The following is a 17,182-nucleotide window of genomic DNA, read 5'->3' on the forward strand; positions in this document are numbered from 1 at the left end:
GAATGAATGAATCAATCAATCAATCAATCAATCAATCAATCAATCAATCAATCAATGAATAAGCAAGCAAGCAAACAAACAAATAAAAACCAGTCTCAGAGCTTTGCAGCATCTCTGCCCCAAACCCTCTGGAGGTGCTACTAGCTGGGCCACTGGCCTGATATGCAGGCCCAACTGGAAGATGCCAGAGCGCCATCATGGTGTCGTGGTTACGAGCTGCGGACTCTAATTTTGAGAACAGGCTTCACCTGCTCCTCCTCCTCCACATGCAGCCAGCTGGGTGACCTTGGGCCAGTCGAAGTTCTCTTAGAGCTGTCCATGCAGAGCAGTTCTTTTAGAGCGCTCTGCACCCCACCTCCCTCACAGGGTGAGGAGGCGTAGGCGATTGGAAGCTGCATTGAGGCTCCTTTGGGTGTAAAAAGAAATGACCTCTCCTTCTTAAAACAGGTCAGTCAGGGGGTTACAGTTCTATATATGGGACACCGTTTGGTCCAGCTATGAAGTATACCTGAGGGAACGCCTGTCGCCCTATGCCCATCGCAGGACGCTTCTTTCTGCAGGTGCTAGTTTATTGGTCGTTCCCGACCCCAGGGAGGCGTGTATGGCCCTGGCCGTGGTCGGGGCCCTTTTCGGTCTGGGCCCCTGAGCTGGTGGAATGAGCTCCCGGAAGTGCTGGGCCCTTCAGGATCTTCCATCTTTCCGCGGGGCCTGCAAAACGAAGCTCTTCCGTTGGTTGAGGCCAGGCAATACGGAACAATCAGGGCGTCCCATAGGATCGGAGCAGCAGTAGTGAATGCCAAGAGCGCCATCTTTCTCCCTCCCCTCCAATATGTCGGAGTTGGGAGAGTTATTTTGTTTTTCCTGCCACATCTTTGTCCTGTGTTGTTGTTTATGTATGGGGTTTTATAGGGGGTTTTATTGGGGTTATATTGTAACTCGCCTCGAGCCTACGGGGAGAGGTGAGTTATAAATGCAACAACAAAAACAACAAGTCATGTATGTAGCTGCCTGACCCCACACACAGCTGCACGGAGAAAAGTTGACGGGATAGGGTACAGAGGAGAGCGACGAGGATGATCTGGGGCCAAGGGACCAAGCCCTATGAAGATAGGTTGAGGGACTTGGGAATGTTCAGCCTGGAGAAAAGGAGGTTGAGAGGGGACATGAGAGCCCTCTTTAAGTATTTGAAAGGTTGTCACTTGGAGGAGGGCAGGATGCTGTTTCTGTTGGCTGCAGAGGAAAGGACACGCAGTAATGGGTTTAAACTTCAAGTACAACGATATAGGCTAGATATCAGGAAAAAAAATTTCACAGTCAGAGTAGTTCAGCAGTGGAATAGGCTGCCTAAGGAGGTGGTGAGCTCCCCCTCACTGGCAGTCTTCAAGCAGAGGTTGGAGACACACTTTTCTTGGATGCTTTAGGATGCTTAGGGCTGATCCTGCGTTGAGCAGGGGGTGGGACTAGATGGCCTGTGTGGCCCCTTCCAACTCTATGATCCTATGATTCTTGGCCTGTGTGGCCCCTTCCAACTCTATGATCCTATGATTCTATGAAATGAGCTGCACGCTTCCAGACCCAGCAGGAATTACTTGGCTGCTTCTTCATGCTCGTTTCTCTCCCTGCAAGCACGTACACGGAGCCATTTGGCAGTGCAGACGGGCTCGGGAAATGGGTTACGGCTCGGATGAACTGCATGCTGGGGGGGGGGGGAAGAGATGGATCACTGCAAGTTAATAAACCTTCCCTCCGAGTCCAGGCTGACAGCTGAATCTCTCCCGCGCTTCTAAATTACCGACAGGTTAATGGGAAATGGCTCTTCAGAGGCCCTTTTCCTACGCTTGCGAGATCCGACGGAGCTCTGGATTTGATTTATCAAAAAATCAAAGCCAAGAAGACTCCCCAGTAATGCCCGCTGTATCGATCCCCCTTCGCTAATGAATACCACTTTCAAAGTCTTTTTGTTTGGTAAAGAACCGTCGCACGAGGTCGGGAGCAATTATGCCGTTACTGGAATCAACGGCGATATTTAGACTGCGATGCCCTCTTAATAGACGCTCGTCTCCCCGGCTCCCAGAGCAGAAAAAAAAAGAAGAGGAAAAAATGATTTATGTGTTTACTGAAAAGCCAGCGCTTCTGCAGACGTTTTGATTTCTCCTGCCCTCAAGAAGCCTTTCCTCCACTCAATTTTTATTTATTTCTTTTCTTTTCTTTTTATAAAGGGACAACTCGTGACACAAAGCGGGAAAGTTTCAAGTATAGGTTTTCCAGGCCATGCCCAACAACCTGTGGGAGGTTCAGGATGCGAACATAGGGCAACCACGATGCCGTATTCACCGCTAGGGAGAAAACCAGGAAGTGATGCAGGGTAGCTCTAGCAATTGCTGGAAATGCGATGGTAAACCACAGAGATTCCGGCGATTCCTAGAGCAACCTGCCGTCATTTCCAGGTTTTCACCGGAAGTAATGCAGCGGCACATGCCACACTGTCATTTAAAAAACCAAAAAAAGTGTGTGTGGGGGGGGATGGGACTAAAACTGGAACCATAAATAACCAATTGATAACAGTTTGGGCCCTTCAAAGGTTGAATGTCTGTATTATTGTTGAAATTATATTGCACAATTTTAAAATGATTTCACTTGATTTAAAAGGCTGCCATATAGAGGATAGAGCAGAGTTGTTCTCTCTTGCCCCAGAGGGACGGACCAGAACAAATGGGATGAAATTAATTCAAAAGGAATTCCATCTAAACCTCCGGAAGAAGTTCCTGACAGTTAGAGCGGTTCCTCAGTGGAACAGGCTTCCTCGGGAGGTGGTGGGTTCTCCATCTTTGGAGATTTTTAAGCAGAGGCTGGAGAGCCATCTGACGGAGAGGCTGATTCTGAGAAGGTTCAAGGGGGTGGCAGGTGACAGTGGATGAGCGAGAGGGTTGTGAATGTCCTGCATAGTGCAGGGGGTTGGACTAGATGACCCAGGAGGTCCCTTCCAACTCTGTTATTCTAGGATTCATTGCAATACATGCACTAATAGGGAAACACACCATTGAAAATTTGGGGCAGCCTTTGGCAGAGAGCCAATGACTGAAAACTAGACATCTTCACTCATTAAGTGACTCCGGTACTTTACAGCTCTTACTTTGTCACTTTTATTGGATGCTGTACATAATTTATGTGTTAAGAAGTAGTGCGTGTTAAAACCAGGCCTTTAAAGATGGCCCTATAAGGACCAAAATCACACAGTGCTTGTTGGGTCCTCTTTTTCAGCTCTTCAGCTCTTCCTAACACAACTGTCTTTTCTAGACAGTCCTGTCTTCTCATAACTTACACAAAGTACGATCAACTCAGCTGTGTCATTTTCACATCCAGGGAGAGTTCGGGCTTGATTTGATTTGATTGACCAAGGGCCAAATTTATGGCTCATTCACTAAATCAGGGGTAGTCAAACTGCGGCCCTCCAGATGGCCATGGACTACAATTCCCATGAGCCCCTGCCAGCATTCGCTGGCAGGGGCTCATGGGAATTGTAGTCCACGGACATCTGGAGGGCCGCAGTTTGACTACCCCTGCACTAAATGGTCTAAATCAGCCTTTCTCAACCAATTTACCGTTGAGAAGCCCCCGAAACCTTCTTCAAGCTTCAAGAAACCCAAAGTCTTATGCTTCAAGCATAAGACTTTAGGTTTCCCAACTTCCAATGAGAAGAGGACACCTGTTAATTTATTGTCCTTCTGACCGATTCCAATGGTTCGTTTGTGGAGAAAGGAATTTTTATGTACCGCCATTTTATTTGCTGTTGGGAGAGGGGCTGCCAACTTTTATTAATCAGGTTGTATAATTCTTATATGAGCCTCTTGTGGCACAGGGTGGTAAGGCAGCCGACATGCTGTCTGAAGCTCCGTCCATGAGGCTGGGAGTTCAATCCCAGCAGCCGGCTCATGGTGGACTCAGCCTTCCATCCTTCCGAGGTCGGTAAAATGAGTACCCAGCTTGCTGGGGGGTAAACGGTAATGACTGGGGAATGCACTGGCAAACCACCCCGTATTGAGTCTGCCATGAAAACGCTGGAGGGCGTCACCCCAAGGGTCAGACATGACTCGGTGCTTGCATAAGGGACACCTATAATTACCTATAATTTTTATATTGTATATTGTTTTTATATCATGTTTTATATATGTTATAAACTGCCACGAGCCAGTTTTCTGGGTGTGGCGGTATTAAAATCCCACAAATAAAATAAATATATAAATAAATCACGTGGGCAAACCCAATGTGGGAAAGGCAGCCCCAGTGGCAGCAGAGGTGTGGGGCGGGGCTTGCCAGGAGATGGACACGCCCCCTGCAGCCTTCCTCATCACCAAGCCAGCGCTGCCGTCTCCCAACAGCAGGCTGTTTTTGGGACCTTCTATGAGACATCTAGAGCCTCTTGTGGCGCAGAGTGGTAAGGCAGCCGACATGCTGTCTGAAAGCTCTGCCCATGAGGCTGGGAGTTCAATCCCAGCAGCCGGCTCAAGGTCGACTCAGCCTTCCATCCTTCCGAGGTCGGTCAAATGAGGACCCAGCTTGCTGGGGGGTAAACGGTCATGACTGGGGAAGGCACTGGCAAAACACCCCGTATTGAGTCTGCCATGAAAACGCTAGAGGGCGTCACCCCAAGGGTCAGACATGACTCGGTGCTTGCACAGGGGATACCTTTACCTTTTATGAGACATCTGGTCAGCTTTAAAATGGGGGTACATCCCTGCGACCGACACGAGAGCTGGGTTTTAAAGCCCACTTTTCACTGCCCAGAGGAGCCTCAAAGCGGCTTACATTCGCCTTCCCTTCCTCTCCCCACAACAGACACCCTGTGAGGGAGGTGGGGCTGAGAGAGCTCTGTGAGAGCACCTCTAACAGGACTGTGACAAGCCCAAGGTCACCCAGCTGGCTTCCTGCGGAGGAGCGGGGAATCAATCCCAACTTGCCAGATTGGAAGCCGCTGCTCCTAACCACTAAACCACGCCGTGACGTCTTGTTGAAGTTCCCAGGTTTCTGTTGTACCCCTGGGATGGATGCTGGCCACCTAAAAGCACCCGGGAAAGGATCTCCGTGACAGAAGAAGGATCCTGCCAGAGGTAGAGCTTCAGTCTTTGGGGCCATTTGACTCCCCCAGTCAAATTGAGGCAGGAAGATGCCGTGAGCAAAATCTACACCCACCCAGGATGTGCTAAAAGCAGTCTGGTCAACAGCTTTACATTCCTTTAGGGATTTAAATGCTCTTCGCCATTAAGTGGATAACGAGCTATCTGTTGAACGCCGCACATTCATATGCTGGACGCGCCGCTCCATTAATTGAGCTGAACAGTTTGTGCAGGGCTGGATCGGTGAATGCTTAAAGGCCGATCCATTTAAGGTGCAATTAGACGTGACACAGAGAATTAAATATCTTCCCTTGTGTTCCCCCCCCCTTCATTTTGTTTTCAAAACACGGGGAAGGGGGAAAGTCCCACAATGGGGACAGGAGTTTTCCCTATGGCTACTTTGGCTGCCGATACTACACCGAGTCTAGGGGGCTTCCATGTGCCTGAATTTTCCCTCCCTCAACCCCCCCAGCAGCAACCAATCCTCTGCCCTGGGCTACAGAAGGCTTGATCGATTGCAAAATTTAAATGAACCATTCAGAAACAGAAAGAAAAATAGCCTTCTTGATTTCCTTGCATCTGACCTCAAACTGGTAACTGACCCTTGGGACTACATTCTGGTAAACTCTTGACACTGAGAAACTGCCTCTGTTTATCGGCTGTGCTTCTGCAACCAGGACAGATGCGCTAAGCTGATCCTGCGCGGAACAAGGGGCTGGACTAGATGGCCTCTAGGGCCCCTTCTGACTCTATGATATAACATTATACGGGTCTTTTCACACAGGTTATCTGACCCAACTCTGATGTTGCTGGGAAGAGAGGGGTTCTTCTTCTGGTAGCCAACACTTACGCTTGAGAACCATGAGTTTTATTTGCCACGTTGCTCACACTGTGACTGAATTTTTTCCCCCTGATATCTAGTCGGTACCGTTCTACACATAGTTTGAACCCAGTCCTGCGGGTCCTCTCCTCTGCTGCCCACAGGAACCTTTCCCTGCCCTCCTCCAAGGGACCATGTTTCAAATACTTAAAGACAGCCACTCTGCTCCCTCTCAACCTCCTCTTCTCCAGGCTGAACCTCCCCAAGTCCCTCAAGCCTTTCCTCCTAGGGCTAAACTAGTTACCAAAATCAATTGATTTAAGATATTTATATATGATGTTATAATTTTATCAACTGTTGACACACCGTGAACGTTCCAAGAAGAAGAAGAAGAAGAGTTGGTTCTTATATGCCGCTTTTCCCTACCCGAAGGAGGCTCAAAGCGGCTTACAGTCGCCTTCCCTTTCCTCTCCCCACAACAGACACCCTGTGAGGGAGGGGAGGCTAAGAGAGCCCTGAGATTACTGAAGAAGAAGAGTTGGTTCTTATATGCCGCTTTTCCCTACCCGAAGGAGGCTCAAAGCGGCTTACAGTCGCCTTCCCATTCCTCTCCCCACAACAGACACCCTGTGGGGTGGGTGAGGCTGAGAGAGCCCTGAGATTACTGAAGAAGAAGAAGAAGAAGAAGAAGAAGAAGAAGAAGAAGAAGAAGAAGAAGAAGAAGAAGAAGAAGAAGAAGAAGAAGAAGAAGAAGAAGAAGAAGAAGAAGAAGAAGAAGAAGAAGAAGAAGAAGAAGAAGAGTTGGCTCTTCTATGCTGCTTTTCTCTACCCGAAGGAGGCTCAAAGCGGCTTACAGTCGCCTTCCCATTCCTCTCCCCACAACAGACACCCTGTGAGGGAGGGGAGGCTGAGAGAGCCCTGATATCACTGCCCGGTCAGAACAGTTTTATCAGTGCCGTGGCGAGCCCAAGGTCACCCAGCTGGCTGCATGTGGGGGAGAGCAGAATCGAACCCGGCATGCCAGATTAGAAGTCCGCACTCCTAACCACTACACCAAACTGGCTCTCAGAAGGACGGGATATAAAAATAGATTTATTTATTTATTTATTTATTTATGTAAATAATTTCCCCCTCTTTATTTATTTATTTCTTTATATATTTATATACCACCGTTCCCTGAGGCTCAGAGCGGTTCTCATAGAACGTAGAAACAATACAAGGAACTTAGTTTTTCCACAACGTATAGATAACCACCACAATAATAATATTGACAGTAATAACTGTAACAAGAGCCTCTTGTGGCGCAGAGTGGTAAGGCAGCTGTCTGAAAGCTTTGCCCATAAGGCTGGGAGTTCAATCCCAGCAGCCGGCTCAAGGTTGACAGCCTTCCATCCTTCCGAGGTCGGTAAAATGAGTACCCAGCTTGCTGGGGGGTAAACGGTAATGACTGGGGAAGGCACTGGAAAACCACCCCATATTGAGTCTGCCAAGAAAACGCTAGAGGGCGTCACCCCAAGGGTCAGACATGACTCGGTGCTTGCACAGGGGATACCTTCACCTTTACCTTTAATAACTGTAACAAAGGCAACTCTAACAGGGCAAACAGGTCCAGAGCAGAACGCATGAGTGGGTTTCTGGGAGGGAGGGAGTAGGGTGTCTGTGGGTGTTGTTGATTATGCCTGGTCTCAACAGAATGCCTGGCGGAAGAGCTCCCTTTTGCAGGCCCTGCGGAACTGTTTTAGCTCCGTCAGGGCCCTGATCTCCTCTGGGAGCTCATTCCACCAGGTGGGGGCCAGGACGGAGAAGGCTCTGGCCCTGGTTGAGGCCAGGTGGGCTTCTTTAGGGCCAGGGATCATTAGCTGGTTGGTGGTGGCGGACCCATTTTCCAAAACATGGGACAGACTCCACATCCCAGATGGCTTCCTAATTTCACAGATGTTTAACGGTGTTCAGAGTATGACCCTTTTCCTACAAGTTTAGGGGTGGATGGTTGTGAAACCTCCACAAGGATCAGAGAATGAGTCTTGCTTACCTAGGCCCTGGTTCTGCCGTTCCCATTCAATGGCACCTGGAACCTGGTAGGACACTCCCGAGAGCTCGCCAACAGGATCCTCCAAGCTTTCTAAGGGGTCTTGAGACGTCTCTCCGGGGAGAGTGAAACCGGCCAGGTCAGCATCTCCGTCCAGGCTGTCGTCCATCGAGTTGGCATCTTTCTCCTCCTCATCATCATCATCTTCCTCCTCCTCCTCTTCATCTGGTTCCTCTTCTTCTTCCTCCTCATCTTCCTCTTCCTCCTCTTCCTCTAGACAGGCATCAAACAAGGCAATATTGACAAAAATGCAGAAGGTTTCATTTGCCAGTGTGAGAGACTTCGAATTCTAAAGAAGCAAACTCTTTGAATTCAAGTTTCTTTATTAGAAATGCAAGCACCTACACGGAAGGCATAGTCAGAACTGACTCACAAAGCATAGGGTAGGAACTATAGGGGCTCAAGGGGGCCCCCTCTTCCCTGAGAACTCAAACCAGGCACAGTTCAAAGGGAGTCATAATATGGAGATAACAGACCAGGCATCAAGAGATGGGAAGACAAGGGAATCAAGAGAAACCAAATGGGGAGGGTAATAACAGAGAGGAGGTGAGGAATGTGTGGGGAGCTTGATAGGCATAAAATACAACAGCAGGAAGTCAACCTTGGGGTGTTAAATGAAGGCATCTGGGTAATATCAGGGCATGACAGCAAAAATATAATCATGGCAGAAATACATGAGGGTTACTGACAGCAAGTTATCGTCAAAGTTTGTGTTTTTGATTGGCCTTCTGAACAGTAACCCAGCTGGATGGTTCTCACCTCCAGCACCGCAAAATCTCCCAGAGGTGCCAAGATCAAAGAAGGTAGAAGGCCGGAGCCCACAGTTAAGAACTATACCTACAATGCCAAAGTGCCAATGGCAGTAAACAAAATGCTTAAGAGGACTTATAAATACGTCTTAAGGAACTGCAATTGTCTGAAGCATCACATGGAGCGCATGGTTGGATTCGCCCCCGGGTTGAGGATTAAGGTTGCCAAGGATCCCTGGCAAACAGTGAAAAGGGAGGAAAGTTTACCAGCAAAAAAGAAGAAAAATAGTTGGTTTTTATACCCCGCTTTTCACTACCTGCTTTTCACCTTCCCCTTCCTCTCCCCAGAAGAGGTATCCTGTGAGTTGAGTGAGCTCTGCAAGAACTGCTCCACCAGAAAAGCTCTAACAGGACTGTGACTAGGCCAACGTCATATAGCTGGCTGCACGTGGAGGAGGAATCGGGAATCAAACCTGGCTCGCCCAATTAGAACCCGCCACGCTTAACCACGACACCAAGCTGGCCCTTGAGAGAGACGCCTAGGCCAGCACAACAGCAGTGTGACATCACTTCCAGCACACACCAGAAGTGACATCATTGCATCGCCAGCAACGCCAAGACATTCCAATATTTGGGCATTTTTGCCGAGACACCCAAATGTCCCCATGCCGCCAACAACGTGATGACATCACTTCCGGTGTACATGGGAAGTGACATCACCACGTCTTCGGCCTAGGCTTTCCTTTGCTGACCGGTCTTCCTGCTGACCAGGGGAGGGAAGCTGGTTACCCAGGATAATGTGTGCAGTAGCCTGCACCTTAATTGCAAATATCCTCCCCAAAATCCGAGCTCTTAAAACAATAGGAAACACTGCCACCTATCTGTTACAAAGAGGTAGCGCAGGCTTTGAGAAAGTCGGGACCCCACAGCCAGCGTCCAGGTCAAATCCGCATGCTCCTTCAGGTGAGAGAATTAGAAGAAATGCAAAGCATATTAAGGGGCAAGGTCAACATTAAGAATTATGCTTCACTGGGAGACGCCTGCCAAGACAAAGAGAAATGCCAACTGGAAAACAAACCTGTCGTCTCCTCTAATGGAACTTGATTGGGGGAATATTCTGATAGCCAAGGGCAAGAAACACGGACTGGCGTTAGGTGGAGAAACAGCGATGTGTAGTGGTTAAGATCGGCAGCCTCTAATGTAGAGGACTGAGTTTGATTCCCCATTCCTCCACATGCCGCTGGCTGGGTGACCATGAGCCAGTCACAGTTCTCTCAGAGCTCTCTCAGTTCTACTTACCTCAGTTCTACTTACCTCAGGGGAGAGGATGGCGATTGTAAGCCACTTTGGGACACCTCCAGGTAGTCAAAAGCAGGGTACAAAAAACCGCTCTTCTTGAGAGCAGGCATGGCGTAGTAGTTAAGCATGGTTGCTTCTATTCTGGAGAACTGGGTTTGATTTCCCACTTCTTCTCCACCTGTAGCCAGCTGGGGGACTGAGATCCAGACAGTTTTCCCAGAGCTGTCTCAGTCCTACCCTCCCTCACAGGGTGTCCGATGTGAGGAGAGGAAGGGAAATCGATTATAAGCAGCTTTGAGACTCCTTAGAAGAAGAAGAGTTGGTTTTCTACCCCGCTTTTCACTGCCGGAAGGAGTCTCAAATTGGCTTACAACTGCCTTCCCTTCCTCTCCCCACAGCAGACACCCTGTGAGATAGGTGGGTCTGAGAGAGCTCTGAGAGAACTGCGGTGAGATCAGGACTATCAGGGCAGTGATGAGCCGAAGGTCACCCAGCTGGAGCAGGGAATCAAACCAGGCTTGCCAGATTAGAAGCCGCCACTCTGAACCACTACTCCAAGGTGGATCCTTGGTGTAGTGGTAGTGAAAAGCGGGATATAAAAAAACAGCCATTTTTCTCTTCTTCTACTGATTTGTTGAGACAAGAGAGGCAACAGGAGGGAACTCCTGGTGATCTGGGGGTGGGGCTGATGCCACAGAGTCGGCCTACCGAAGCTGCCATTTTCTCCTGTGCAACGAACCTCTGCTGTTTAGAGTTGTATTCCTGGGAGACCTCCAAGCCCATCTTGGAGATCAGAAATGAAAAAGGGTGGGCCCAAGAGACCTGGGGGGGGGGGAAGGAATTCCTCCCCCCTACTTTCGCAGAATCACAGAATCATAGAGTTGGAAGGGGCCATACAGGCCATCTAGTCCAACCCCCTGATCAGAATCAGAATCACAGAATCATAGAGTTGGAAGGGGCCACACAGGCCATCTAGTCCAACCCCCTGCTCAGAATCAGAATCACAGAATCATAGAGTTGGAAGGGGCCACACAGGCCATCTAGTCCAACCCCCTGCTCAGAATCAGAATCACAGAATCATAGAGTTGGAAGGGGCCACACAGGCCATCTAGTCCAACCCCCTGCTCAGAATCAGAATCACAGAATCATAGAGTTGGAAGGGGCCACACAGGCCATCTAGTCCAACCCCCTGCTCAGAATCAGAATCACAGAATCATAGAGTTGGAAGGGGCCATACAGGCCATCTAGTCCAACCCCCTGCTCAGCGCAGGATCAGCCCTAAGCATCCTAAAGCATCCAAGAAAAGTGTGTCTCCAACCTTTGCTTGAAGATTCGCCAAGCCCAGCACAACTCCTTGGCTCTTCCAATGCCTGTTGGAGGTAGGCAAGTTCTCTGCATTTGCACAGGGAATGCTATTTTACTTGGGGGGGTTGGATTAACCAGCTTGCCCAAGAGTGGCGGGCTATAAATCAAATAAATAAATAAATAAAATCAAGCTCCCCCGTGTGTATTTTTTAAGTTTTCAGATTTTTCTGCAAACTTGGGAGTGTGCCCAAGTGTTCTGAAAAACCTGTTCGGGCTATGGCCCCAATCCACAGATTTAGGTATCCGCAGAAGGGGGCCATGCCTGGGGAAATTGAGAATTAGATGCATGAGTTTCTACGCACATCTTCAGCTGATTGCGCCGAAGCAGTACACCGCTGACGACTTACACAGCAGGGAGATCTGGGATCATGAACACTTGCTGTATGACTTTGGGCCAGCTACTCTCCGACCTAACCTACCTCACAGGGTGGTTGTGAAGATAAAATGAGAAAGGGAAAACAGGATGAGTGAAGGGGTCTTTCAGTGGCTGTACCTGATGACAGACTCCTTTCCCAGCACAGATTCACACACAGCCTGGACCCCCAATCTTTTTTAGCCTTCCAGGTCACCCTTTCAAATTCTGACACTGGATGGTCGGGGCAATCACAAAATGGCTGCCTGAGGAAGCAAAAGAGCCACCAAAATATCAGGGAGTGAAGTAATGTGTACTAATAGCATATTCTTCAGCATTTTAGGTGGAAGCCCTGTGTAACAGGATGCCTTTAACTGCCTATATTCTAATTATTTATTAATTTAATATGCAGCTTATTGTCACTGAAGGCCCTTGTGCAGCAGTGGCAGCTGAAGCAGCATCTTTGAAACCTGGATGGCCAATCAGCCCTCCAACAGCCAATCAGAGTACAGCTGGGCAATAGCCCCACCTGGCCCCACCCTCTTTCATAAGCCCCACAGGCATTCTCTCATTCTTTACCTGCCAACGTGGCGTCGTTGTTAAGAGCAGTGGCCTGTAATCTGGAGAACAGGGTTTGAGTCCCCACTCCTCCTCCACATGCAGCCAGATAGGTGACCTTGGGCTAGTCACAGTTCTCTAAGAGCTCTCCTTTCAGCATTTCTCTTAGAGCTCTCCCAGCCATACCGACTTCACGGGATGTCTGTGGTGGGGAGAGGGTAGATAGCCACCTCACAGAAATGCTGTGAATTTAGGCAGGTTGTGAGTGCGTAGGCAGAAGGCACTGTGTCCATGCTTGGCTCTTGTGGCCCTTTCTTTCACACCCAGGGAAATGTTGATTGCCACTTTGGGGTCGGGAGGTGAATTTCCTCCAGGCCAGACTGACCAGGGATTCTGGGATTTTTTTAGGGGGAAGGCATCATCTGGGTATGGAATTGGAGTCACTATGGTGAGCAAGTAGCTGTGAATTTCCTGGTTCTGCAGGGGGTTGGACTAGATGACCCCAGAGGTCCCTTCCAACTGCATAATTCTATTAAAGATGTTTGTCAGTTGCTCTGAGACTCCTTCGGGTAGTGAAAAACGGGGCATAATAAAACAGCTCTCATCTTCACAGCTGCCGTCCTGCTTCTTTTGTTTCCTGCTTGTCTCCAATTATTCTAATTTCTAATTGTGTTGTATCACATGCCCCTTGGCAGCTTAACAGGATGCTAAAAATAATTTTTAATCCCCAGATATTGGCTTTAGAGAGAACTCAGATTACCAGCGGTGGAATTACTCACAGAATTATTATTATTATTATTTGCTGTCTTGCCTTCTGATTTAGAAAATAATTCCCTGAGGCAGAAAGCAAAATGCGATGAAACCCACAATGCATTTTTTTTACAAAACATGGTCGAAAAACGAAATGGAGTAGACTAAAATGCCGAACAAAGAAAACGGGTGGACCTGCAGAATGTCACAAAACTACCAATCAACTGGTCGCGGAGACAGCAGGGCCTAGCAGCTAATATGTAGGGCTCAGATCTGAGAGAACCAGATTCGAATCCCGGTCCGTCACAAAACACAGAACGAATTCACAAGTGACAAAGTCCTTATTCCAAAGGGATGTTGGGTCAGACACTTTCCACCATTCCACCCTGGAAAATTCCCAGATGTGCACAGACCTGATTCTGCAGCACAGAAGGAAAAGGAGCCATTTCACAGAATCATAGAGTTGGAAGGGACCTCCTGGGTCATCTAGTCCAACCCCCTGCACTGTGCAGGACATTCACATCCCAGTCACTCATCTACTGAAACCTGCTACCCCCTTGAACCTTCCCAGAATCAGCTTCTCCGTCAGATGGCTCTCCAGCCTCTGCTTAAAAATCTCCAAAGACCCACCACCTCCCGAGGAAGCCTGTGCCTCTGAGGAACCGCTCTAACTGTCAGGAACTTCTTCCGGAGGTTGAGACGGAATTTAGAATCATAGAATCATAGAGTTGGAAGGGCCCTCCTGGGTCATCTAGTCCAACCCCCAGAAAGAGAGAGAGAGAGAGAGAGAGAGAAAGAAAGACAGAGAAAGAAAGAAAGAAAGAAAGAGAGAGAGAGAGAAAGAGAGAAAGAAAGAAAGAAAGAGAGAGAGAGAGAGAAAGAAAGAGAGAGAGAGAGAGAGAGGGACAGACAGACAGACAGACAGACAGACAGACAGACAGACAGACAGACAGACAGACAGAAAGAAAGAAAGAAAGAAAGAAAGAAAGAAAGAAAGAAAGAAAGAAAGAAAGAAAGAAAGAAAGAAAGAAAGAAAGAAAGAAAGAAAGAAAGAGCATACCAAAAACAATCCCAACATTAGTATGCCCAGTGTGGTTTGTGATCCTTATTTTGATGTTTTTTTTTTTGTAAAGTTTTTGGGTGTCTGGGAGGCTGGCCACCGGGAATTAGGAGCAAATTAAACCCCATCCTAATTTTACTGCTTACAATCTCATTTGTGTTTTTAATGACACCGCAGAGAGTCAGCAGAGCGGGTTGAGCTTTTTTTTTTTTAATTTAAGCATTTTGTAATTAGGACTTAAATAGCAGACTAATTGTAAACTTTTCCTTCTCTGCATTTCTAATATCACCCTCTCAAATTTAATTTGCGTGCAGAGAAGAAAACTGTAAAACTTTTTTCCCCCCTCAAAGGAAGCCGCAGACCCTGCTGCCATTTTGAATCCTAAATACGGGATGGTTTTTACCAAATGAAAAATCATGGAGGGGTTTAAATAACAAAGAGACAAATAAAATAAGCACCGTGCGTAGCTGTGTGCAGAATCCCGAGGATGAACAGGGATCTGGGGACCGAGCCCTATGTGGAAAGGTTGAGGGACTTGGGAACGTTCAGCCTGGAGAAAAGCAGGTTGAGGGGGGAACATAATGGTTGTCTTGAAGGATTTGAAGAAGAAGAAGAAGAGTTGGTTCTTATATGCCGCTTTTCTCTACCCGAAGGAGTCTCAGAGGGGCTTACATTTGCCTTCCCTTTCCTCTCCCCACAACAGACTCCCTGTGAGGGAGGGGAGGCTGAGAGAGCCCTGAGATTACTGAAGAAGGTTGGTTCTTATATGCCGCTTTTCTCTACCCGAAGGAGTCTCAAAGTGGCTTACATTCGCCTTCCCTTTCCTCTCCCCACAACAGACACCCTGTGAGGGAGGTGAGGCTGAGAGAGCCCTGAGATTACTGAAGAAGAAGAGTTGGTTCTTATATGCCACTTTTCTCTACCCAAGGGAGTCTCAGAGGGGCTTACAATCACCTTCCCTTTCCTCTCCCCACAACAGACACCCTGTGAGGTGGGTGAGGCTGAGAGAGCACTGAGATTCCTGCTCACTCAGAACAGCTTTATCAGTGCTGTGGCAAGCCCAGGTTCACCCAGCTGGGTGCATGTGAGCGAATCCAGAATTGAACCCGGCTCACCCGATTAGAAGTCCGCACTCTTAAACACTACACCAAGTTTGTCACTTATAGGAGGGCAGGGAGAGGTTCCTGTTGGCAGCAGAGGAGAGGACCAGCAGTAATGGCTTTAAACTGAAAGCCCCTGGAAGACGCTGTCCCTTAGTACGAAGCTTGTTCGGCTGCACCTCATCAGGTTTAAAATCAACAGGCCAAAGGGGAGACCTTGGTGGTTGCAGAAGCAGGACATGCACGAGACTCAGGCTGTTCCGGATTCAAAGACCCAGGACAAAACAAGCTGGCGTTAACTGTCTCTGATGTTTAATATTCCCTCTGCTCTCCACCCCCAATTTAAAACTCGTCTTGTACAACCGAGGCTCAGGTTTAGGGACGTCTGGAATGCAAAAGCACTCAGAGACGTTATAAAACCAAAAGCTGGAACGGCACAGGGCACCCCTGGAATCCCCCCCCCCAGTTCCCATTTCACAGGGAATCGTATTAAGTTCAGGTGGGTGGAACTGGGTTTGGTGGAATTGGAGGAAAAGAGATCTCCTCCAGATATAAGGCCACAGAGTCTACCCACTAAGGCAGCCATGTCTTCCTGGAAAGTCCTGGCAAAGAGAGAGAGGGAAGCACACCAATCTCTGTCGTAGAATCATAGAGTTGGAAGGGACCGCCAGGGTCATCTAGTCCAACCCCCAGAAAGAGAGAAAGAGAGAAAGAAAGAGAAAGAGAGAGTTCCTGCACTATGCAGAAACTCACAACTACCTGCCCACCCACAGCGACCGCAATTTCATACCTAAGTGATTCTCCACACACACACACCAAAAATCTCCAGAATCCAGCCTGGCCTGGAGGGAATTCACCTACCATCCCACAGCGGCAATTAGCAATTCCCTGGGAATGCAAGGAAGGGCCACAAGAGACAAACACTGGCACATCTCTTCCTGCCCACCCACTCACCGCCTAAGAAACTAGAAATCAGACAAAATTCCAGGAGATCTCCAATTGTCACCTTGAAGCTGGCAACCTTATCTTAACAGCCAAGATTCGTTTTTAGATGATAGAAAATAGAGAATAAGGATGTGTAGTAAAGAACCTCAAGCTGACAACTACAGGGAAGAGTTTTCCTCCAAGGCTGACCCTCTCTGAGCCACACAGAATTATGTCCCAGCTCTCCTTCTATATGCGCTGGCCGAGTCCCCTCCAGCATACCCCATGAGGCTCATTGTATGATGTGGCCATGTGGAAAATGCAACACTTTTAAAAAAAGAATCTCCCTCCCCATTTTTTCATTTATATCCCTCTTTTCTCTCCAAGCTGGGACTTGAGGGTTCCCCACGGTTCACTTCTTCCTGTTTTTCCCACAACAACCTTGTGAGGTAGGCAGATCCAGGTCGCCCAGCACTCTATCCAATACACCACATCATAAAAATATTGCAAAAACTAAATAATGACCAAGAAACACGCTTTTTGCATGACTTATTACTGTGAAACACAACCTAAGCATAGCAGTGTGCTTTCACAAGTCACACATATACTTGTATCCCGCTTTTCGCCCCGGTCGGGACTGGAAGCATCTTAGAACAGGGGTAGTCAACCTGTGGTCCTCCAAATGCCCATGGACTACAGTTCCCATGAGCCCCTGCCAGCGTGTGCTGGCAGGGGTTCATGGGAATTGTAGTCCATGCACATCTGGAGGACCACAGGTTGACTACCCCTGTCTTAGAACATTGTTTCCCCCTATCTCTGGTTTTCCCACAACAACCCTGTAAGGTAGGACAGGCTGAGAATCTGTGACAACTCCTAGGGCACCCAATGACCTTTCGTGGCAGAAGTAAGGATTCGAACCCGAGTCTCCGAGTCTTGACTCTTTAGCTGCTAACGCCAGGGGTCCCCAACGTAGCACCTGTGGGCATGGCACCCACTGATCCA

General features: G+C 48.4%; 1 protein-coding gene across 2 annotated transcripts in view; it reads right to left on the reverse strand.

The window, feature by feature from the left end:
- The window catches only part of ARMH4 (armadillo like helical domain containing 4), a 56,777-nt gene that overhangs the window by 9,742 nt on the left and 29,853 nt on the right, over positions 1–17,182 (reverse strand). For both annotated transcript variants that reach the window (XM_077324008.1, XM_077324007.1), the window contains exon 5: positions 7,967–8,236. In XM_077324008.1, coding sequence (XP_077180123.1) covers positions 7,967–8,236 — 270 coding nt within the window. The remainder of the gene's footprint in view (positions 1–7,966; positions 8,237–17,182) is intronic.

The sequence above is a fragment of the Paroedura picta genome, chromosome 2 (assembly GCF_049243985.1).
Source record: "Paroedura picta isolate Pp20150507F chromosome 2, Ppicta_v3.0, whole genome shotgun sequence".
Taxonomy (NCBI): domain Eukaryota; kingdom Metazoa; phylum Chordata; class Lepidosauria; order Squamata; family Gekkonidae; genus Paroedura; species Paroedura picta.